The following is a 25,523-nucleotide window of genomic DNA, read 5'->3' as shown; positions in this document are numbered from 1 at the left end:
GAGCAGCTCCGTCTTGCCGAGGTTCAGCTTGAGGTGTGATCCGTCATCCACACTGATATGTCTGCCAGACATGCAGAGATGCGATTCACCACCTGGTTATCAGAGGGGGAAAGGAGAAGATTAATTGTGTGTCGTCTGCATAGCAATGATAGGAGAGACCATGTGAGGATATGACAGAGCCAAGTGACTTGGTGTATAGCGAGAATAGGAGAGGGCCTAGAACAGAGCCCTGGGGGACACCAGTGGTGAGAGCACGTGGTGCGGAGACAGATTCCGCCACGCCACCTGGTAGGAGCGACCTGTCAGGTAGGACGCAATCCAAGCGTGGGCCGCGCCGGAGATGCCCAGCTCGGAGAGGGTGGAGAGGAGGATCTGATGGTTCACAGTATCAAAAATAAAGGATCTTAGCTGGTCTTGGTCGTAGATACCAGGATCTCTGGAGTGTAAAAAAGTGTATGTATAGTGTCATCGGAAATTAAGACCATAAATGTGGTCATTAGTTCCCAAGGCAGCCAAATGTATATTCTCATCAACACTAATGATTTTTACAGACAGTGAAACTCTTGCTGACAGCTACATTGCTGTCCTCCTTGGCTGTTTTTAGCCTTTTTGAGACCTTAGCGGCAGTTGTCATACAGACTGCATTATCCAGAATTAGGTGACATTAGGCGTGTGCGGGTTTACTGGCTGTAGTGGTTTGAGAAACATTCGAAACCACTCTGAGAAGGCCAAGTCCTCACCGTTTAGGGAGGTAAATGCTATATTTGCCTGGCTGTGTGAGAGGGGGTGTTGTCTGTGGTGAGAAGTTATATCTGAGAGAAAGGAACTTTCTGTAAACCCCTATGTGATAAAGATCTCTGGCTTCTCTTTAGCTCAGATCTCCCACTTCCCTCTATTCTCTTAATTTACATTTGAGGTGAGATACTATCTTCTGCAGAAGAAAATGTAGGCCTGCTACACTCCAAAAAAAAATGCTGGTTGTTTGGTTGACCCAACTGCTGGGTTGTTTGGTTGACCCAACTGCTGGGTTGTTTGGTTGACTCAACTGCTGGGTTGTTTGGTTGACCCAACTGCTGGGTTGTTTGGTTGACCCAACTGCTGGGTTGTTTGGTTGACTCAACTGCTGGGTGTGTTTGGTTGACCCAACTGCTGGGTTGTTTGGTTGACCAACTGCTGGGTTGTCTGGTTGACTCAACTGCTGGGTTGTTTGGTTGACCCAACTTGCTGGGTTGTTTGGTTGACTCAACTGCTGGGTTGTTTGTTTGACCTCAACTGCTGGGTGTTTGGTGTGGACTGTTGTTCCACTGGATATCATAAGGTGAATGCACCAATTTGTAAGTCGCTCTGGATAAGAGCGTCTGCTAAATGACTTAAATGTAAATGTAAATGTAAATGTATTGATGTCACTTGTTAAATCCACTTCAATCAGTGTAGATGAAGGGGAGAAGACAGGTTAAAAAAGGATTTGTAAGCCTTGAGACAATTGAGACATGGATTGTGTATATGTGCCATTCAGAGGGTGAATGGGCAAGACAAAATATGTGTCTTTGAATGGGGTATGGTAGTGGGTGCCAGACACACCGGTTTGTGTCAAGAACTGCAACGCAGCTGGATTTTTCATGCTCAACAGTTTCCTGTGTGTATCAAGAATGGTCCACCACCCAAAGGACATCCAGCCAACTACACACAACTATGGGAAGCATTGGAGTCAACATGGGCCAGCATCCCCGTGGAACAGTTTCGACACCTTGTAGAGTCCATGCCCCGATGAATTGAGGCTGTTCTGAGGGAATAGTGCAATAATTGCACGCATACAGGGTCTACAGCTCCTAGGGACCGAGAGCAGCTTCCTCTGACATCTTCCCAGAGGCCAGACAGTGGAAACGAGACCATTACACACTAACAGAGCAGGCCTCTAACACAGTCAGGCTCTCTCTCCCAAAGACACCCTGCAGTCCCTGGAGACAGGGACAGACTAATTGCTGAGTGTCTCACTGAGACAACACGGGGTGAACACCAACAACAAACTGTTGTGTCATTACCAGTCAACGCTGTAGCACTACTTCATGAGTGGGGGACTTGATACAGAGGCGTTACTTCTCACTAACACACTGAATGTTAATTCCAGTGAATGTTAAATGGGAACTTACTCATGAACACTGATACTTACTGTATCTTTACACGACGATAATAACTGTGTCATGCACATTCCATTAAAAATAAATATGTTTTGTGCTAATGTTTACTCTTTGCAATAACCATATATTTACCCTTTTAGGCTGATAACTTTGAATAGAGAAGCATAGATTTAGGTTACAGTATGATTCAACTACCATACAATATTAGCTGGAAATAAGCATACAAGCAGAGCATATGGCACCTGACCAGGCCAAAGCCCAACACATTTTTTCAGTATTAGTTGTTGATGCTTCTGCCAGTCATTTCAGCTCAATGGCAAGATGAGAAACCAGGTCTCAAAATAGAAGGCAGAAATCCTATTTGCATAACCCAATACATAAAGCCCCTAAGCCAAGGCAACCATGCCGACGCAAACATTTATTGACTCTACACAATTATCAACAAACCTCAACTATAAAAATTAGAAATTTAAAAAAATACTTGTGAGGCATGAAGTTAACACTTAATTTATTGTGTGTATCACACATTTATGTATCACACATTAAGGTTTGCATGAAATCTGGGATAAAGATATATTTTATACAGTATAAATTTGTGAGACTGATTTAACATTTTACCCCATGTGTATTTAAAATTTAGTGATATAGCAGGGTCAGACAGTTCATACGCTTCGTTACATTCAATCACTCCCTGGCTGGAAATATTTGGCTAATTTTAACAGGAGATAATTCAATTTCCTAGATATTTTGGATTGAGACAGAATAGAAACACACTATGGGTAGGACAACTGATTTTTCTGGACTGGCTTTTGGGATTTTTGATGACCATAGAGACCATAGTGTCATGTCAAGACTATACTGTCATTTCTCAGCTTAGAAAACGTCAGAGAGAGACAGTGAGGTACTCATGATGACTGCACAAGGGTCAACAGGTTCAATACTGAGTGACCAAGTTTTGTGGTTTTATTATGAAACCAAGAGGTCAAAGATGCTCTCTTTCAGAACAAACATATTGCTGTCCATGGAAAATCAACTTGACCACAAGAATAACAAACACAGAGGTTGTCAAGTCATGCAAATAATTTTAACTGTTCAGTACGCAATAAACACATATTTCTTGCAATTGAGCATTGGAAATATTTCAGTATTTTACAGAAAACGGTTGATTCTTAAATATTCTACTTTGAATACATGTTTTTCTTTATGGATCCTAACCACATAATGTGTGCCTTTCTATTGCTGTTTGCACATTCTCTGTTAGCAATGCTTTGATGCAAGTTAAGATTTTTGCAAAGCTGAATGAGATTAAAGTGTAAGCATAAAGAAAATGAATTTAAACAGCCACTGGACCAGATTCCACTGAACATATTTGCAGCACAGAGAATCTTTCCATCAGGATAGAAAAGCCTGCCTCCCTATTGTGACAGTATCATTTACACCCACTAAGCCACTGGCATCATCTAAAATAGATGTAGTGCTTACAAAAAACAGTGTATAAATGTTCTCTAGCATTTAAAAATGCACCATAACATGTGCATTACTTAACAAAATGTTGTACATGCAATGGGAATGAAATAACAACAAACACAATACACCCCTCACCCCAAATATCCATTATTTATGCACACTATAAATGTTATATTTGTCAGTCATTATTATGATGTGTAGATAAATTAGCTGAAAGTTTCATGTCTTGTTGGGTATACTTGGCGCATTATATGTTCCACAACTGTAAATATGCATACATCTTGCTATCCCTTTCCTTTCATCTTCAATTCTCACACAAATATGATCTGACTGAGGTATGACTCAGTGGGATACAGCTATAGAATGAACATGTATTACTATTTATCATGCAAGCATTAGCCTAGGTCTACTTTTTCCATTACTTGCTTCATTGGATGAAATCTCACTTTTCAACTGCTTGAACACTACTATTAGCTTCTTGCTAACATTTAGAAAAATCATATATTTAATCCTATCAGGGAGTTATAACTATCTCTTTTCACCAAGAGGAAACCATCAATAAAAACAGACCTACTGGTGATTGCCCATTAAATGTATCAAGTGAAATTCTGTGTCAAGCACAGCATAAKCAGGCACATGACAGTCTTACATAATTATACAACTGGGCAACAGCACTATAAATACAGCTGTGAGGCCTGCGTGTGTTGTTGCTAATAATAAATAAGACTGCCAAATAATGACTGAATTGCTTACGTCATTCAAAAATACTCGGTTAATAATAGCCCTGTCCCAGAGTTAGGCATTCCTAAGTATCTATCTAAGTTACTTACATAGTAATAGCATGTGACTATGCAATAACTTACAGTATCCTCAGAATATAAAATGTATTTTAGGCAACTCGGAGAGTAACTGTGTTAAATGTTGTTTTGACAGAGGAAAACAACAAAGGTATGCGCTCAGCTCACCTATTCTTTGATGTTTCTCCAGTGTCACGTTTTTCCCTTTTTCTTTACTGTAGGCTCTGCGTTTGACCCGGTATTTACTGAGAAATTACGACAGCAGAGTATATTACTAGTTTGTTTCCTGTCTCAAAATTATTCAAGAGCTCTTCGGCCTCGTTGAAGTGAATAGAATACGCAGTTCCGTGGCTAGAGGTGTCCACTTGATGCTCGAGGATGAYGATTCAGGAGCGCTCCTTCCAACCGCGCGCACATCTCCGGCAGCAACAGCTGGCTGCAGCCCATTTGTAAATTACCATGTATACCGCCCCTCGGCTGTGCCCATTGGCTTAGCGCTGATACACTCATCCGCCTCCGCTAGCCAACATTTCAGTTGACGAGAGACTACAGAACTAGGCTACAATTCAATGAAGGCTGTCACAACTGATGCTCCAAATAGTTTGTGTCAATATGACATGCTTGCTTCTTAGTTTTTWTGTTATTGTTAGATGTGATATTTTCATCATACACATTACTGTACATGACAAGACATGGACATGTTATATTATAACACATGGGAATAAATTAGGAAAATGTTTTATGAGATTAAAGAGCGACTGGCCCTAAAACCCAACTAATCATTTTGAAAACGGCCCATGTGGCATCAAAATGAGTCAGAAACATGTATTCTAATGTCAAAATGTACTAAAAAGTGTAAATAGGATAATTTTGGTCATAAAGTCAGTCTCAGTGCGTCACAAGTAGGCCTAAATTAAGGTTGGGGTTGGATTACAAATATGTCATATGCCAAACTCCTCCTGCAAATCGCCTCTCAGCCCACTTCGCTTCCCTTCATTGAATGGGGCTCCTTTGTTTCATCGCCTCCAATGCGTTCAAAGGATCATGGCCGTTTTAGACTGAAAGCCCTATACTGATTGACCATGCATGCTTCCAGCAGGATGCAGAGCTAACTGGGTTGCATGCCCTGCCAAAGGACCAGTGGTGGAAAAAGTACCCAATTGTCATTCTTGAGTAAAAGTAAAGATATCTTCATGGAAAATTACTCAAGTAAAAGTGAAAGTCACCCAATAAAAAACAACATGAGTAAAAGTCGAAAAGTATTTGGTTTTAAATATACAAAGGTGGGTATCATAACATGTCCAGCAATATGATTGCAATAGTTTAGCAACCTCCAAAAATAATTCCATTCACTGTTCACTTGCTATTTTCACAGTTTGTCAGGCAAGACCTCAGAATGAGTGGTTCATGCGACACAAGTACCCTTGTTACACCTCCTATGTTGTTGCCAGTCCCCCTCGACTCCTATGAAAAGGATACGCCATCATGAGGCCTCTAATAGTGACCCGAGTTACTTCCCTGATGACACAGCGGCTTCATCAACAATGACAGGTAATGTGTGTTATGTGAAAAGTTGTAGTCAAAAGTTGTATTCAAAAATACCTTGCTTGATAAACTAGTTGGCTAATTCCCCAGCCAAGCAGATACAACCAGTAGAGTAATTTTGGTTGTGAAGTGCATTAGCAAAAAGCTTTGTCCTTTCTTTAGAACAAAATGCAATTTACCACTTGGCTGTCTATTATATAATCCTGTCACAGGCCCTTCCAGTCAACACCACCTCATAAGATTGCCTGCTGCAGTTGTTCGAGAGATGTCCAGTTTGCAGCCGAACATGCAGCATAGAGAAGACCAGCAAGGGGGCCCTAATCAGCATCATGCCTTCGCTGTGAGCCTTCGCTGTGAGCACTCCTATGAATGAAATAGTCAGCCACATGTTGGCTGTATCTGGCCAGCAGCCTTCACCAGTCAGCAGCAACAGCTTTCACAGGCTCATCATTTGTACAAATACAGAAGTTAACCCACTTCATTACTTTGATAACCCAATTGTGAAACATAATTTATGTAAACTGACATCATTTGTTGCTTATTTTCTACTTCTTAGATGCATATAAAATCCAGGGCATAACCTGGTCTGATGGAACCAGCCTGATCACCGTGTTCACCTGTCACGCCCTGGCCTTAGTTATCTTTGTTTTCTTTATTATTTTAGGTCAGGGTGTGACATGGGGGATGTTTGTGTGTTTTTTGTCTAGTCTAGGGTGTTTGTATTGTATAGGGGGTTTTGTAGAGTTCATGGGGTTGTGTTCAGTGTAGGTGTTTAGGTAAGTCTATGGTTGCCTGGATTGGTTCTCAATCAGAGACAGCTGTCTATCGTTGTCTCTGATTGGGAGCCATATTTAAGGCAGCCATAGGCATTAGGTAGGTTGTGGGTAATTGTCTATGTCTATGTTGCATGTTAGCACTTAGTTTGTATAGCTTCACGTTCGTCGGTTTGCTGCGCCTTGGTCCACTCATTCACCTAAAGACGATCGTGACATCACCATTATATTTCACTTCCATTTTATGATATCTGAAGTGAAATAGAAAGGTGAACGCAGCAATTAGGTTGGTGATGAAGTCCAGACTGACAGACAGGCTTGATACTGATGTCTCTGAATGGAGAGAGACTTGGCACTCTACAGTCGTGGCCAAAAGTTTTGAGAAAAACACAAATATAAATTTTCACTAAGTCTGCTGCATCAGTTAGTATGATGGCAATTAGCATATACTCCAGAATTTTATGAAGAGTGATCAGATGAATTGCAATTAATTGGAAATTCCCTCTTTGCCATGCAAATGAACTGAATCCCCCAAAAACATTTCCACTGCATTTCAGCCCTGCCACAAAAGGACCAGCTGATATCATGTCAGTGATTCTCTTGTTAACACAGGTGTGAGTGTTGACGATGACAAGGCTGGAGATCACTCTGTCATGCTGATTGAGTTCGAATAACAGACTGGAAGCTTCAAAAGGAGGGTGGTGCTTGGAATCATTGTTCTTCCTCTGTCAACCAAGGTTACCTGCAAGCAAAACAGATGCCGTCATCATTGCTTTGCACAAAAAGGGCTTCACAGGCAAGGATATTGCTGCCAGTAAGATTGCACCTAAATCAACCATTTATCGGATCATCAAGAACTTCAAGGAGAGCGGTTCAATTGTTGTGAAGAAGGCTTCAGGGCGCCCRAGAAAGTCCAGCAAGYGCCARGACCGTCTCCTAMWGKTGATTCAGCTGCGGGATCGGGGCACCACCAGTACAGAGCTTGCTCAGGAATGGCTGCAGGCAGGTGTGAGTGCATCTGCACGCACAGTGAGGCGAAGACTTTTGGAAGATGGCCTGGTGTCAAGAAGGGCAGCAAAGAAGCCACTTCTCTCCAGAAAAAACATCAAGGACAGACTGATATTCTGCAAAAGGTACAGGGATTGGACTGCTGAGGACTGGGGTAGAGTCATTTTCTCTGATGAATCCCCTTTCCGATTGTTTGGGGCATCCAGAAAAAAGCTTGTCCGGAGAAGACAAGGTGAGTGCTACCATCAGTCCTGTGTCATGCCAACAGTAAAGCATCCTGAGACCATTCATGTGTGGGGTTGCTTCTCAGCTCACTCACAATTTTGCCTAAGAACACAGCCATGAATAAAGAATGGTACCAACACATCCTCCGAGAGCAACTTCTCCCAACCATCCAGGAACAGTTTGGTGACGAACAATGCCTTTTACAGCTTGATGGAGCACTTTGCCATAAGCCAAAAGGGATAACTAAGTGGCTTGGGGAACAAAACATCGATATTTTGGGTCCATGGCCAGGAAACTCCCCAGACCTTAATCCCATTGAGAACTTGTGGTCAATCCTCAAGAGGCGGGTGGACAAACAAAAACCCACAAATTCTGACAAACTCCAAGCATTGATTATGCAAGAATGGGCTGCCATCAGTCAGGATGTGGCCCAGAAGTTAATTGACAGCATGCCAGGGCGGATTGCAGAAGTCTTGAAAAAGAAGGTTCAACACTGCAAATATTGACTCTTTGCATCAACTTCATGTAATTGTCAATAAAAGCCTTTGACACTTATGAAATGGTTGTAATTATACTTCAGTATTCCATAGTAACATCTGACAAAAACATCTAAAGACACTGAGGCAGCAAACTTTGTGGAAATTAATATTTGTGTCATTCTGAAAACTTTTGGCCACGACTGTACATTAAAATGTTACTAGACACAACTTTTATTTGTATTGTCTTTTTTAAATTATTGAATTGAATAGTATCAGTCAATATGAGGTGGGAGAAACACTGTGTATTCTGTACCAGGATCAGGGATCTCCTGTTGTATACAGGACACCACACAGGAAGATGTTTACGAAGGTTTACCAACTCTGACATGTTTGCCAAGGTAGCCTGATTACCGCCAGACAAAATGCAGATAGGCACAGTAACTGTATCGGCTGGGAAACAGCTGCGGGCAAGGTTCTGACAGATGGGCTTGGCTTGGTGGTGGCAAGGACACACCCAAGAAACACCCACATACCCCCAAGCCAACTCACGTTTTGCTTCTGTCATGGCCGCCAGCATGTCTTGAGGAGCAAGCCAAAAAATGAGGCAAAATCAGCAGGTGTAGTTCCCCTTTAAAATTGTTGGACACTTATTCCATTTTACTCAAGCTATTGATGGCCATACCAAATGATGCAATGATATAAAGCAATTTCTCTGACAAAAGTTTGGTGATGCAAGTGTGACAGAGAGATGCTAGACCTGGACACTGTAATTGATTAAGAATCTATCTATTGTGCACGATATACCTAACTTTGCAAACACTTATCACACAGGATTTAACTGTCGTCCTTTGTTACTGTAATATACAGTTACGTTTCAACTTCACAACATTTTTGTATTGTAAATAATAATATTCATGAGTTCACGCTTTATTAAAGTTGCATATTAACAGCTTAGGCTGGTGTTGCACCAAGTAACATGCCATTTCACACACTCCATATTTTCAAGCATTGTGGTGGTGGCTGCATCATGTTATGGGAATGCTTGGAATCGTTAAGGACTGGAGAGTTTTTCCCAGAAAGACACAGCTGTAATCACTGCCAAAGATGATTCTAACATGTATCGACTCAGAGGGTTGAATACTTATCTAATCAAGATTTATTACTGTTTTACTTTTCATATAAAAAAATAAAATAAATGTTCCCCCAAAAATTCCACTTTGACATTTGAGTATTTTGTGTGGGCGTGTGTAGTGTGTGTACAGTATGTGTGTGTCGGGGTGTCAGTGTAAGTATGTGTGAGTGTGTGGGTAGAGTCCAGTGTTTGTATAGAGTCAGTGCAAGAGAGTTAGTGAAAAAAGGGTCAATGAAGGTGGTCCGGGTAGCCATTTGATGAGCTATTTATCAGTCTTGTTTAAAAGTCTTATGGCTTCGGGGTAGAAGCTGTTCAGGGTCCTGTTTGCTTCCAGACTTGGTGTATTGGTACTGCTTGCCGTGCAGTAGCAGAGAGAATAGTCTGTGTCTAGGGTGGCTGGGGTTTTTGACAGTTTTTGGACCTTCCTCTGACACCACCAGGCATAGAGGTCTTGGATAGCAGGGAGCTCGGCGTCAGTGATGTACTGTCTGGGCCGTATGCACTACCCTCTGTAGTACCTAGCGGTCGAATGCCAAGCAGTTGCCATTCCAAGCGGTGATGCAGCCAGTCAAGATGCTCTCGATGGTGCAACTATAGAACTTTTTGAAGATCTGAGGACCCATGCCAATCCTAAACAACACTGTAGGCCCGGTCTTGGTCTGTGTCGTTCATAGATATGCTACTAGTATACTTTTTGTGCCTTGTTCTGAAGAAAACATAGATAAACCACAGAGAAGACATATATTTCTGTTCACTGTATTGGGTTTTCAAAACAACATTTTATTGGTCGGAGATGTTCTAATGAAGGCCTACCATTGGTATGACAAGAGTTCAACTCAAGTTGGATTGTGGATAAAAATTACCTATTTTCTTTACATGAAGAAAAGTGAAATAATCCTTTCATTTTGGCCCACGGCAAATTCTAGGAGCTCCCTATTTGCTGACTTGCTTGCTAACTCACTTACATTAGCTGTGTGTCAGTAAAAAGGTAATTCAAAATGAATGATGTCAATAATACAGCCTAAGAACAGAAGTGGATAGTGGTGGATAAAATTACAAAAAATATAATAAAATGCTCCAAAGAGAGGTACACTACTGCACTCAAAACGATTTGATAGGTAACTTAGATCACCCTTTGCCTCCTACTGTTTATATTTAGGTTAAGTTCAATGGGTGAGTGTATAGACTGGCAATAAGAGCATCCAATATCCAATACCTCTGTCCTTAATGTCTCACTTTCTCACAATCTGCATTGAATCTCACTGCATACTTTTCCAGCTAGTATTACTTACATTGGTTGTGCTTGCTTTTGTTAGATCTACAATAAATTTTTCACAGTTTTATTGAACTCACACAGCTAATCAAGGCTTATTACTCTTCAATAATCTAGCCACATCCCTTAGGCCAAACATAGTACTGTCATGGTTTATTATATATAGCATGCATTTGTCACTTCAAAGATGTCAAAAGTTAGTCCACATACTATCTTAATAGATACTGTATATTTAGAGGTAATTACTCAATCATTTATGTGAGCTACACTATTCTTGACTATTTTGGGAGGTGGCACATTGCTTTGGACACTCCTAAAAAGTATTTAAGGACAAGTGTTATTAACATCGAACAATCACAGAGACACACACACCCACAATGATCTCCAAGGAGGCCTTTCATGATGCAAGTGTTAGCAATATCCCAGAAGGCCGCTTCCACCCTGGCGATAGGCTACATCCCTGTGTGCAGCTGGATTCACCCAATCAGTGGAGAAAACACACAACACCATCACCTTTAAATAAAAGAGTAAACCACCTGCTAAGAATCATAGAAGCTGTGTTGACCTTTTGTCTAAAAGTTATTCATTATGGAGGTTTAGGTTCAAACACAGGGCAGAGGAGATCTGTTATGTTACATTCAGTTACTTTATAAATGGAATAATGGTCGACATTATCATGTGAATTAATGCATGTATAGTATCATACATCTTACACGGTTGTCCAATAGCATACGACTTGGATGACGTATAGTATTGCACGTCTTTATCTGAGACCAGGTTGCTTCTTGCGCTCTAACAACATAAGAGAATTAGGGGGAGAATTTACATTGGAGGTTAGGGAAACTAAAGACAAAGGTTAGGAGAACTAAAAAGACAATGGTTAGATGAATTTACGTAGCAGGTTTGGTGAATTGGGTTAAGTTTAGAATCAGGGTTAGCTAAAATGCTACAGTTGTCCCTGACACCACTCAAACATGCAACCTTTGGATTGCTAGACTGTTGCGGATTTCACCCACCCATCCTCGCTGACCAACCTCCCTAAACTAGACCATTAGTAGGTATCATACATCTTGGAGGTGTTCAGAAATAAGTAAAATATATTTTGCATGCCTCTGAGGCCAGACTGCAGTGTTGTGACCAAAGTATGTTTCCCCTTATGAATCACATGAAGAGAGTGTATTCTAAGTCAGATGAAGGAGCCTTTGGAAAGAGTTCACATTTAGACTTATTTTTTGTTTTCCTGAAACTGCTCACTTCTGCTTTCGACAACATCAGCGGCTGCCATTTTAGTATGTGTGGTAAGGCTGTCAAATTCAGAAATAGACTTCATGGTCAGTGTGCATATGTGAGAGCAATTCTTCGTTGTGTGTACTTTTATAGCTGCAAGCTTATCTCCATCAGAACAGCTTTAGCTGCACTACAGGTGTCCTGCTGTCTTTAAGATAGTCACATGCAGATAACATTTCCCTTACCTCTTATTACTAGAGATCAGCATCAGTACATACACATATATAAAAGTATACCTGATTAAGCTTTGGTTTTCTTGGAACTTTTGTTGTTGTAGGGTTTTAACATGTGCTATACACTTCAGAACGGATAAAATACAACCATGTTTGTTTGCATGAAATCAAAAAGGTATTCTATTTGTATACTAGGGAGGTATCCATGTAATTAAAGTAACTTCAGAAAATGGAGGCATAGCCATAGTCTAAATATGGATGATGGAAAGAAATAGTAGGAATATTAATTAATCAAACTGTAGGCATAACATAACATTTTGTTAAGTGGTGCAATCCATGGAGGTCCCAATGATCACCAATAGGACACATTCACTGTCAATCGAGTATTTTCTGAAATTCAATATACTGTAAACTGAACAAAAGTATAAACACAACATGCAACAATTACAGTTCATATACAGAAATCAGTCAATTTAAATAAATCCATTAGGCCCTAATCTATGGATTTCACATGACTGTGAATACAGATATGCATCTGTTGGGCACAGATACCTTAAAAAAAAGGTAGGGGCGTGGATCAGAAAACCAGTCAGTATCTGGCGTGACCACCATTTCCCTCATGCAGCGTGACATATCTCCTTCGCATAGAGTTGACCAGGCTGTTGATTGTGGCTTGTGGAATGTTGTCCCACTCCTCTTCAATGGCTTTGCGAAGTTGCTGGATATTGGCTGGAACTGGAATACACTGTCATACATGTCAATTCAGAGCATCCCAAACATGCTCAAATCACTCGCTCACATCTACCCGGTACAGTTGAAAACGGGATTCATCCTTGAAGAGCACACTTCTCCAGCGTGCCAGCGGCCATCGAAGGTGAGAATTTGCCCACTGAGGTTGTTAAGACGCCGAACTGCAGTCAGGTCAAGACCCTGGTGAGGATGACGACTACGCAGATGAGCTACCCTGAGACGGCTTCTGACAGTTTGTGCAGAAATTCTTTGGTTGTGAAAACCCACAGTTTCATCAACTGTCCGGGTGGCTGGTCTTAGATTATCCCGCAGATGAAAAAGCCAGATGTGGAGGTCCTGGGCTGGCTGGCATGTGGTCTGTGGTTGTGAGGCCGGTTGGGCTTAAACGACATTGGAGGCGGCTTATGGTAGAGAAATTAACATTAAATTATCTGCCAATATCTCTGGTGGACATTCCTGCAGTCAGCATGCCAATTGCATGCTACCTCAAAACTTAAGAGATCTGTGGCATTGTGTTGTAACAAAACTGCAAAAGGTGCACCTGTGTAATGATCATGCTGTTTAATCAGCTTCTTGATATGCCACACCTGTCAGGTGGATGAATTATCTTGGCAAAGGAGTAATGCTCACTAACAGGGATGTAAACAAATTTGTGCACAACATTTGAGAGAAATAATATTTTTGTGCAGTATGGAACATTTCTAGGATATTTTATTTCAGCTCATGAAATCAATACTTTACATGTTGCATTTATATTTTGATTCAGTGTACAATAACAGGTCAATGGTGAAATGAATTACGTTTCCTAAAGAAGCAAAACATGAAAGGTGGGTAAGTGAATGCACAGGGGAGTAGCCTCAAATCAACAGAGCAACAGCAGTGCGCTCTCTGGGTAAACATTGTTTGTTTCCAAGGCAACCACTGAAAAGTTAATTGGATTCAAAGAGGGAGATTTCGGGGAGAATGAATGAGAGGGCAGGACACTCCATTTAAAATTCCCAGGAACACTTGGGGCGTTGCACAATCGCCAGCTGATGGCATTGCGTCATCTTTTGGCAATTTAAGACGCTCGTGCATGATAAGCGAAACAATAACTAATGTAGACACTTTTAGTTTGATTATTTTCAGGAGACTACTATTGATTCATTAAATAGACAATGCCTAATTAAAGAGCTATTGAGAACTAAAGAATGTATCTTGATGGATCCTTATTCATTTTAATAGCATGTCTGCACCAAAAATATGACGGTGGCCTAGTCAACCCAACATAAATAAAAACCAACATAATATACAAATAAAAATATTTGTTTTCTGGAGCATGGTTTCTTCATATGTAAAATGTATTTGAGGTTTAAATTCAATGCGCACTACTGCAATTGTGTTAACATTCCCAAAATGCCTTCATGCCGGGGTAATTCATGTTTTGGAAAGGAAAGTGAATAGTTTCTAACTTGTATAAATTTGTATAGTTTCCCCCCGGCTGTGGACTGCTTCGGACAAGCACACCAACGCATTGTTCCGGAGAATCCAAGTGAAAAGTCCATTGTTGTTGCGAAGTTTCTAATCTGGGGATTTAAAGAACATCACATGCTCGGCTGGGGGAGTGGGTGCTCGCGCACAACACGCAAATAACACTCTAATTCCATGATCGGACTCTCAATCACAGGTTTCTTACCATTTCAAAACATTTTTCTACACTTAAAACTACATTTTATGTTAGATTGAAGCCTTTGGAAAAGAGGATCGCAAGAAGGATCCGGAGGATAAAGTGGATTCCCACCGCGATAACTTTTTCCAAGACAAGTGCGTCGACGTCAGTCCGTGATTTATTACCCAAATATGACGGTTTACAGCCAGCAGTCTTTGATGGTCCTTGCTTTATTAGGGATCCTATCAGGGATTATGTCTCTGCTATCGGTCAATCTGATTTTCCATTTAGAAACACAACAGATTGCTGTGAAGGAATCTCCCCCCACCATCTCCATCGTGCCAACTAATGTTTGGGCAGTGCTGATGCCAGTGTCTACAGTGCTTTCTGCTCTGTCTCTCACGCTCAATTTGAGCTCTGTCGTGGTCTGCCTTCTGCACAGCTACTTTACAACCGAGATATGCAGAGAAGATGATACGGAAAGGTAAATCCATCAACACACCTATACTTAGGATGTTATTTGTTGTAGGCTAACATTTATCACTGATACACCAGTAGTTTATTTGGTTGAATAATGTGCTTTAATTAGCCTATATTAATGTTTGACATTGATAGAAATTAAAATAATACTACATTCTTATAAATTCATAACTTTCAGTGTGTGCTGAGGCTACTTCACTGACCAACCCCTATCTCTAAACTCGGTATGAATCCTGGACAAACAATAGCATTTCCTCATTATGCACCCAGTGCACAAGGCCCCTGGGCTCAGTGGCCCTGCTCTTTCCCACTTTGGCTTATACATTTACTCTCATTTAGCTTCTGTGCACTCCAGTGTAAGTAATGACAAAGAATTCTGTTTAAAAATCTATTTTGAGCAGAAAAGTATCCCACATGATAGAACAATTATGGACAGAAGGCCTAATTCCAACCTTGAATTTATTTATTTAGGTCAAAATACATAATACGTAATTTAGCACTTTCCACAAATAGCATGATCATGTCACTGATTGCATTTGCTTAATTTCCTCCCACAGAGCAGACTGGTTCCTATTGGATAGCCGAGCTGTCCGACATGTGACCATCGGACTATTTTGCCTTGGGGTTTCAGTATACTTTGCAGGTAAGACCAACAACAAATAACAGTAAGGCCTAGTTAATGACCAGAACATATTGTGGACTAAAGCAATCTGCATCCAGCGGGTCTTAACACTTGTCACCTCAAACTCATTGGCAAAATCAAAAGTAACAAACTGCTACATATTTGGTAGCGTTATGTACACAGTAGTTAGCCCACATAACTCTATTCCACATCAAGTAACTCAAAAAGACAAATACACCTTCTGGAACAGTGAGGACTGAAGGGTCACACACATGGGTACATATGTACACACACAGGTACACTACACACACATACGGGTACATACACACACACACCTGGATAGTGTGTTGCATTAGAGTAGTGGCCTGCAGAGAGACAGTTAATATATTGTGAAATCTGTTGTAACATTTATTTTAATGTTTAAAATTATATTCCTATATATTACTGCATTCATTTTTGCTGGACCCCAAGAGGTGTAGCTGTTGCCTTGGCAGCAGCTAATGGGGTTCCACAATAAATACAAATGAACCTCATGTGCAATCACTTAAATGAATCTGCTTTAGCTAAATTATCAGACATTACATACGTTTAGACCAACGGCTAATCAATTAACAGCTTCTACCAAATAGTTGTGACCCTAGAAAGGAAAACTTCATTTAGATTCCTACAGATATATTCCAGTTCATTTGCAGCAGAGGCAAAAGTCACTACTTTCAGAGTCCCTCCAATTGATTGATACACAAGGCCCAAAACAATGACGTCTTTGACGTTCATTTTCGGAAGTGTGTTAATGCAAGTCCTGGCAAAGCAAAGCTGCTGGCTTTCCATTCCATTGAGTCCCTTGTTGAGGCGGTGGGGGCAGTGCAACATTGTGATGGTAGGGTGAATGACTTCCTGACCCCACAGCTCCCTTTCAGAGGGAACTTAGCCAGAGCCTCACTGCAATGCCACAATGTCGTCGTCATCATCATATCCCAGAGCTGTGTTTCTCTCCTCCTTCCTTCAGCACTCTTGGGTCTGTGGTTCTTCTCCTGCTGAGAGATGTCCAATATAGTAAAATAGGTCACAAAAACACAACCGTGGAAATGCACTACATTATTTAGAGTTATTCACCCCAGGGAGAAAAATGGATCTTTCTTACAGTGTATAGACTCATCTTTCTGTACCTGGCACTGTGTCCATCACCCTCTCATCTGTTTATCTTTCTCTCTCTATCCCTCCCTCTCTGCTGCAGCTATGTCCATCTACATGCTGCTGGTGTTTGAGGTAGAGACAGGCATCGCCAGCGCATGCGTACTGGCCTCGGGCATCCTGATTCTGCTGATGATCGTGATTCACTCCCTGGTCAAAGCCGCCCGTACCGCCCAACACGACCGCGGTGGGGAACACACTGACACCCTGTACCAGAACCAGCACGGTGGGAGCACCCCTGCCACCCGGCAAGGCAAGCTCCAAGATGGGGAAAAACCCAGGAGGCACCGCAACAACTCCCAACTCCACCGGCATTTGTCCTACCCTCCTCCCTGCACCGACCCTAAGCAGCATCACCAGCATCAGTACTCCCCATCCCACAGCCCTCAGAGCCACAAGAGTGACAAGGAGGGCTACAGTAGTGGTGGGAGTGGTTCTAGAATGCACAGGACCCTGTCAACAGAGTTGCTGCAGTCTCCATCTAAGCCCTGGAATGGCATTAACAATGAGATGCGGAGCGTGCTGGCCCGCAAGTCAGGAGCCTCCAGTAAAGACTCTACTCTGGTGTGACCTGACCTGCAAAGTCTTAGCAGTTCGTACATTCCTACCTAACCATCAAACGTTCCGAAGAATACAGTATGGATAGAAAATAGCTGAAGCTATTTAAAAGCTCTGAGCTATCCCTTCATTATCCAAGCACCACTAATACTATTACTGTACATTTCAATACAGACATACAGTGAAACTGTCATTTTAATACACCTTTCCTAACATCTCGTTCCCTTATTGCCTTTGTATTGACTTTTTACACAGAAACCATCATTATTAAACCCTCTCTAGAATGTTTACTTACTGGTATTCCAATGGAAAATGTTAGTAACTTATAGCTAATGCTATAGTTGCTACGTGATTATACAATTTAACGAGTGGCAGAGAAATGCTTTATATTTTCAAGTGTTTCGTAGGTGGTCTTTGAAATATATTGCCAAAACTGTTTAGTCTGCATACTGTAAAACAAACATATTTCATAACTTTGAATAAAGGCGTGAGTATGTTGTTACAAAACACTCTGTGGTAAAAATAAAGTGGAACAGTTTAAGTAAACCAGTATTAGCACATTCAGGTTCATTCTAGTGCACTTACTTGAAAGTCAAGAGAGTGCCTAGAAGTCCTTGAGGCCAAGTATAGCTTTGAGTGTGATGCCTGAGGAACGACTAACCTTGGACAGTGTCTTCCAGAGGTCAGGAGGAAGTGGATGGGGGATGTGGTGGAGTGGCAGGGGGAATGGGAGAGGGGGTCGCTTCATGTGCGCTGCATGCATGTGCCAATGGAGGGAAATAATTAAGAAAACAGAACAGAGACAAAAATGGCAAATAAAATAATGCAAAGAAAGGAGGATGATGATGATTGCAAAGGAAAATAACTACAAACAAGAAATGGTGGCCCACGTCTATGAAAAAGTTACCTTGACTTTCACTCAAAAGGAGTTTATAAGCCTCATCAACTCCACCCTTGAGCAGGGAGATTGTGTTTTTTCTCCTCAGTAGTGATGAGTGGGTTGTGGGCAATCAGACAAATGAAGGATACAGTGTTGTTACGGTGTCAAGGACACAGTGTTATTATGGTTTCCCAGAGCCAAAGTGAGAGGAATTGGATGTTTACTGCCTCTTACCTGCGCCCCTGGGAGGTGCTGATCTGTTCCTTCATGCTGATGGCTTGACGAAGGAGGCCATCGATGCTTTTGAAGTACAGGCTGCTGTTTGTCATGCTTTTCACTGCACTGGAAATAAAAATATGTGTGTTAACAAATACAACATTGAATTGCCGATCAATGTTTTCAATATAATTAAAATCCTAAAAAGTAGACTTTAGACCATGACTCCAATTCCATCGCATTACATTGGGTCATTGGATGCCCCCTTTAGCCTTGTGAGGGAAATGTCCTGGCACTGCCCGATGCACCTGGCTGTGTTGAGTAACACTTACCTAATAAATCTGACTTTTATACCAATTCTTGGTATACAGTCTGAAAGAAAGCACTGCAAAATCGTAGAGAGTTTCATGACAAGCCAGAATGTTGAATAAATGACATTTGAACTTACTCTACCGGTTGTCTGTGTGGTTGGTCCTTCAGCTGCTCAACATTTTAAACAAAATATCCACAGAAAAGTATTGTTTCCCCAACTTTTTAGAGCACCGGTACTGAAATGTATATCACCTGGCACATGTGCAAAACCATGTACAGTTGAAGCCGGAAGTTTACATACACTTAGGTTGGAGTCATTAAAACTTGTTTTTCAACCACTCCACAAATTTCTTGTTAACAAACTAAGGTTTTGGCAAGTCGGTTAGGACATCTACTTTGTGCATGACACAACTCATTTTTCTAACATTTGTTTACAGACAGATCATTTCACTTATAATTACTGTTTCACAATTCCAGTGGGTCAAAAGTTTACATACACTAAGTTGACTGTGCCTTTAGCTTGGAAAATTCCAGAAAATGATGTCATGGCTTTAGAAGCTTCTGCTAGGCTAATTGACATCATTTGAGTCAATTGGAGATGTACCTGTGGATGTATTTCAAGGCCTACCTTCAAACTCAGTGCCTCTGCTTGACATCATGGGAAAATCAAAAGAAATCAGCCAAGACCTCAGAAATAATTGTAGACCACGTTCATCTGTACAAACAATAGTACGCAAGTATGAACACCATGGGACCACGCAGCCATCATACCGCTCAGGAAGGAGACTCGTTCTGTCTCCTAGAGCTTAATATACTTTGGTGCAAAAAAGTGCAAATCAATCCCAGAACAACAGCAAAGAACCGTGTGAAGATATTGGAGGAAATAGGTACAAAAGTATCTATATCCACAGTAAAACGAGTCCTATATTGACATAACCTGAAAGGCCGCTCAGCAAAGAAGAAGCCACTGCTCCAAAATCGCCATAAAAAAGCCAGACTACGGTTTGCAACTGCACATGGGAACAAAGATCGTACTTTTTGGAGAAATGTCCTCAGGTCTGATGAAACAAAAATAGAACTGTTTGGCCATAATGACCATTGTTATGTTGAGGAAAAAGGGGGAGGCTTGCAAGCCGAAGAACACCATCCCAACCGTGAAGCACGGGAGTGGCAGCATCATGTTGTGGGGGTGCTTTGCTGCAGGAGGGACTGGTGCACTTCACAAAATATATGGCATCATGAGGCAGAAAAATTATGTGGATATATTGAAGCAACATCTCAAGACATCAGTCAGGAAGTTAAAACTTGGTCGCAAATGGGTCTTCCAAATGGACAATGAACCCAAGCATACTTCCAAAGTTGTGGCAAAATGTCTTAACGACAACAAAGTCAAGGTATTGGAGTGGCCATTACAAAGCCCTGACCTCAATCCTATAGAAAATGTGTGGGCAGAACTGAGAAAGCGTGTGCGAGCATGGAGGCCTACAAACCTGACTCAGTTACACCAGCTCTGTCAGGAGGAATGGGCCAAAATTCACCCAACTTATTGTGGGAAGCTTGTGGAAGGCTACCCGAAACGCTTGACCCAAGTGAAACAATTTAAAGGCAATGCTACCAAATACTAATTGAATGCATGTAAACTTCTGACCCACTGGGAATGTGATGAAAGAAATAAAAGCTGAAATAAAATCACTCTACTATTATTCTGACATTTCACATTCTTAAAATATAATGGTGATCCTAACCAATTTTTACTAGGATTAAATGTCAGGAATTGTGAAAAGCTGAGTTAAAATGTATTTGGCTAAAGTGTATATAAACTTCTGACTTCAACTGTAAACACCTGTTAGTATGCATGCATCGCGTGCATGTACTTCCGTCTTGTGCACCTGCCTTCGTTCATGAGTAAACATCCGGATTGCAATACATCGACCTGCGTTTAGGCCCTCTACTATTTTCTATTTTTACCAGTGACCTGCCACTGGCATTAAACAAAGCATGTGTGTCCATGTATGCTGATGATTCAACCACATACACATCAGCAACCACAGCTAATGAAGTCACTGAAAACATTAGTTGCAGTCTGTTTTGGAATGGGTGGCCTGGTCCTGAACATTAAAACTAAAAGCACTGTATTTGGTACAAATCATTCCCCAAGTTTTAGACCTCAGCTGAATCTGGTAATGAATGGTGTGGCTGTTGAACAAGTTGAGACTAAATTACTTAGTGTTACCTTAGATTGTAAACTGTCAAGGTCAAAACATAGATTAAATGGTTGTAAAGATGGGGAGAGGTTTGTCCGTAATAAAAGAGATGCTCTGCTTTTTTTACACCACACTCCAAAAAGCAAGTCCTGCAGGCTCTAGTTTGATCTTATCTTGATTATTGTCCAGTTATATGGTGAAGTCCTGCAAAGAAAGACCTAGTTAAGCTGCAGCTGGCCCAGAACAGAGTGTCACGTCTTGCTCCTCTTTGTAATCAGAGGTCTAATATTAATACTATTCATGCTCTCTTGGCTAAGAGTTGAGGAAAGAGCGCGTCACTTCTTGTTTTTATAACAAACATTAATATGTTGAAAATTCCAAATTGTTTGCATAGTCAACTTACACACAGGACTGGTACACACAGTTTCCCCACCAGACATGCCACCAGGGGTCTTTTCACAGTCCCCAGGTCCAAAACAAATTCAAGGAAACATACAGTATTATACAGAGCCATGAGTGCATGGAACTCCCTTCCATCTTATATAGCACAACTGAACAGCAAACCTGGTATCACGGCACAACACCTCTCCCCCATGTGACCTACTTGTGTGTATGTACTGATATGTATGTGTAACTGATAGATGCACACACACACACTACATGTTGTTTTTAAATGAATGTCAATTGTAAAGTCTTTTGTCTGTAATGTCTTTTTCGTTATGCGTCGGACCCACGTAAGAACAGGCTTTGTTACAGCCAGGCGCAACTTTGCTAAAATGCGTACAGTAAGTGTATTTTTTTTGTATTTGAAATATTCTCTCTCATTGGTCTGAAAGTTCCAAAGGTTTCTAAAACCGTATCACAAGCGAGGATTATTAACATTTCTATTCGTTAAAACAAAGTGTCAGAATTGTAGTTCACATGGAGCCAGCTGTGGTCCATACCAGCTGAGAACCCAAAAGGGGGTTGACTCACAGTTCTATTAAAATTACACATAAGTCATTGGACGAAGGCGTTTTCTGTACGGGGGAGTTTTGTTAAGACACCCGACGCTTGGTCTGAACATTAACACACATCACTTACAGTACGGATTTGGAAGCATAAGGACCTTATCTTTCATATCAGCGAGAAATACTTTAATTGATCACCTCTCACAGTTCTGGGTGACTTTAACCTCCCCACGTCTACCTTTGACTCATTCCTCTCTGCCTCCTTCTTTCCACTCCTCTCCTCTTTTGACCTCACCCTCTCACCTTCCCCCCCTACTCACAAGATGTCGTCTCAGAATTATACTCTTTCAGTACCGCCACAACTTTCTCCACACAGAAGACACACAGGTTTTCCAGCTACCTCCGTGAACATATACTCCGACTCCCACCTTGTTTGAAACCCCCCGGTTCTCAGTGTCCACCTTCCGTTTTGCCATTTTTGATGGGTATCTGAAAGTTAATTTACTGTGATGCTGACGACTGCTGTGCCAATAAATATTGAAATGAAGCAGCCTACTGCTCGGTGCGTCACCGTTGCATTGTGGGAAATGTAGTATTGGTGCGTGTAAAAGATCTGCGGGCTGCCGGCTTGCTGCGGTCTGCGGGCCGGTTCTAATATATAAATCAAGATCATCCCAGGGGCCGTAAAAAACCTTCTCGCGGGCCGGATGTGGCCCGCGGGCCTTGACTCTGACATATGTGCTCTACACTGTTTTAACTGGCTTTATTACAGTTGCAGCCAACAGTATTTTTTCAGTGACATGTTTTTGGTAGCCTTCTTCCTTTAACAAACTGGTGTTTGGAGCATGCTAGATAGCTAATTAGCACAGCTGGACCCTCTATCTTTCGTATACATACGCAGTAACATGGAGATATGGCCGTGTGGAACCATAAAAGGTGTGTATCAATTACATTTACATTTACATTACATTTAAGTCATTTAGCAGATGCTCTTATCAGAGCGACTTACAAATTGGTGCATTCACCTTATGATATCCAGTGGAACAACCACTTTACAATAGTGCATCTAACTCTTTTAAGGGGGGGGGGGGGGTTAGAAGGATTACTTTATCCTATCCTAGGTATTCCTTAAAGAGGTGGGGTTTCAGGTGTCTCGAAGGTGGTGATTGACTCCGCTGACCTGGCGTCGTGAGGGAGTTTTGTTCCACCATTGGGGTGCCAGAGCAGCGAACAGTTTTGACTGGGCTGAGCGGGAACTGTACTCCTCAGAGGTAGGGAGGCGAGCAGGCCAGAGGTGGATGAACGCAGTGCCCTTGTTTGGGTGTAGGGCCTGATCAGAGCCTGAAGGTACGGAGGTGCCGTTCCCTCACAGCTCCGTAGGCAAGCACCATGGTCTTGTAACGGATGCGAGCTTCAACTGGAAGCCAGTGGAGAGAGCGGAGGAGCGGGGTGACGTGAGAGAACTTGGGAAAGTTGAACACCAGACGGGCTGCGGCGTTCTGGATGAGTTGTAGGGGTTTAATGGCACAGGCAGGGAGCCCCCAAAGCGTATTGCAGTAATCCAGACGGGAAGATGACAAGTGCCTGGATTAGGACCTGCGCCGCTTCCTGCGTGAAGGCAGGGTCGTACTCTGCGAATGTTGTAGAGCATGAACCTACAGGAACGGGTCACCGCCTTGATGTTAGTTGAGAACGACAGGGTGTTGTCCAGGATCACGCCAAGGTTCTTAGCACTCTGGGAGGAGGACACAATGGAGTTGTCAACCGTTGATGGCGAGATCATGGAACGGGAAGTTCCTTCCCCGGGAGGAAGAGCAGCTCCGTCTTGCCGAGGTTCAGCTTGAGGTGGTGATTCCGTCATCCACACTGATATGTCTGCCAGAACCATGCAGAGATGCGATTCAACCACTGGTTATCAGAGGGGGGAAAGGAGAAGATTAATTGTGTGTCGTACTGCATAGCAATGATAGGAGAAGACCATGTGAGGATATGACAGAGCCAAGTGACTTGGTGTATAGCGAGAATAGGAGAGGGCCTAGAACAGACCCTGGGGGACACCAGTGGTTGAGAGCACGTGGTGCGGAGACAGATTCTCGCCACGCCACCTGGTAGGAGCCTGTCAGGTAGGACGCAATCCAAGCGTGGGCCGCGCCGGGAGATGCCCAGCTCGGAGAGGGTGGAGAGGAGGATCTGATGGTTCACAGTATCAAAGGCAGCCGATAGGTCTAGAAGGATGAGAGCAGAGGAGAGAGAGTTAGCTTTAGCAGTGCGGAGCGCCTCCGTGACACAGAGAAGAGCAGTCTCAGTTGTAATGACTAGTCTTGAAACCTGACTGATTTGGATCAAGAAGGTCATTCTGAGAGAGATAGCAGGAGAGCTGGCCAAGACGGCACGTTCAAGAGTTTTGGAGAGAAAAGAAAGAAGGGATACTGGTCTGTAGTTTGTTGACATCGGAGGGATCGAGTGTAGGTTTTTTCAGAAGGGTGCAACTCTCGCTCTCTTGAAGACGGAAGGGACGTAGCCAGCGGTCAAGGATGAGTTGATGAGCGAGGTGAGGTAAGGAGAAGGTCTCCGGAAATGGTCTGGAGAAGAGAGGAGGGATAGGGTAAGCGGGCAGGTTGTTGGGCGGCCGGCCGTCACAAGACGCGAGATTTCATCTGGAGAGAGGGGAGAAAGAGGTCAAAGCACAGGGTAGGGCAGTGTGAGCAGAACCAGTGGTCGTTTGACTTAGCAAACGAGGATCGGATGTCGTCGACCGTTCTTTTCAAAATGGTTGACGAAGTCATCAGCAGAGAGGGAGGAGGGGGAGAAGGGGGAGGAGGATTCAGGAGGGAGGAGAAGGTGGCAAAGAGCTTCCTAGGGTTAGAGGCAGATGCTTGGAATTTAGAGTGGTAGAAATTGGCTTTAGCAGCAGAGACAGAAGAGGAGAATGTAGAGAGGAGGAGTGAAAGGATGCCAGGTCCGCAGGGAGGCGAGTTTTCCTCCATTTCCGCTCGGCTGCCCGGAGCCCTGTTCTGTGAGCTCGCAATGAGTCGTCGAGCCACGGAGCAGGAGGGGAGGACCGAGCCGGCCTGGAGGATAGGGGACATAGAGAGTCAAAGGATGCAGAAAGGGGAGGAGGGAGGGTTGAGGAGGCAGAATCAGGAGATAGGTTGGAGAAGGTTTGAGCAGAGGAAGAGATGATAGGATGGAAGAGGAGAGAGTAGCGGGGGAGAGAGTAGCGGGGGAGAGAGAGCGAAGGTTGGGACGGCGCGATACCATCCGAGTAGGGGCAGTGTGGGAAGTGTTGGATGAGAGCGAGAGGGAAAAGGATACAAGGTAGTGGTCGAGACTTGGAGGGGAGTTGCAATGAGATTAGTGGAAGAACAGCATCTAGTAAAGATGAGGTCAAGCGTATTGCCTGCCTTGTTGAGTA

The 25,523-nt window shown here is 42.5% G+C and overlaps 3 protein-coding genes across 7 annotated transcripts in view; 1 reads left to right on the top strand and 2 right to left on the bottom strand.

Annotated features, from left to right (window-relative positions):
- The window catches only part of LOC111952319 (myocyte-specific enhancer factor 2B), a 26,310-nt gene extending 21,518 nt beyond the window's left edge, over positions 1-4,792 (bottom strand). Inside the window, exon 1 of the mRNA XM_023970892.2 lies at positions 4,571-4,792. The gene's annotated coding sequence lies outside the window, so the exon portion shown is untranslated. The remainder of the gene's footprint in view (positions 1-4,570) is intronic.
- A 9,751-nt stretch (positions 4,793-14,543) lies between these two features.
- On the top strand, positions 14,544-18,095 carry LOC111952529 (transmembrane protein 221). Its single transcript, XM_023971312.2, has 3 exons — positions 14,544-15,179; positions 15,733-15,818; positions 17,032-18,095. The coding sequence occupies exons 1-3, from the start codon at positions 14,887-14,889 to the stop codon at positions 17,556-17,558; spliced, it is 906 nt and encodes a 301-aa protein (XP_023827080.1). The 5' UTR covers positions 14,544-14,886; the 3' UTR covers positions 17,559-18,095.
- borcs8 (BLOC-1 related complex subunit 8) overlaps positions 15,621-25,523 on the bottom strand; it is a 16,395-nt gene continuing 6,492 nt past the window's right edge. The window contains exons 4-6 of one of the 5 annotated variants that reach the window (XM_070435143.1): positions 18,661-18,768; positions 18,204-18,299; positions 15,621-16,822 (exon numbers count right to left, since the gene is read on the bottom strand). In XM_070435143.1, the coding sequence (XP_070291244.1) occupies positions 18,230-18,299; positions 18,661-18,768 (178 nt within the window). In that variant the 3' untranslated portion in view covers positions 15,621-16,822; positions 18,204-18,229. Of the gene's footprint in view, positions 16,832-18,203; positions 18,300-18,660; positions 18,769-25,523 lie in introns of all 5 variants that reach the window. The other 4 variants (XM_023971306.2, XM_023971307.2, XM_023971309.2 and 1 more) reach the window with 4 other exon arrangements.

Source organism: Salvelinus sp. IW2-2015, linkage group LG26, assembly GCF_002910315.2.
Source record: "Salvelinus sp. IW2-2015 linkage group LG26, ASM291031v2, whole genome shotgun sequence".
In the NCBI taxonomy this organism is placed as follows: domain Eukaryota; kingdom Metazoa; phylum Chordata; class Actinopteri; order Salmoniformes; family Salmonidae; genus Salvelinus; species Salvelinus sp. IW2-2015.
Note: the sequence above shows the minus strand (reverse complement) of the source record. Positions and strands in the feature narration are given on the sequence as shown.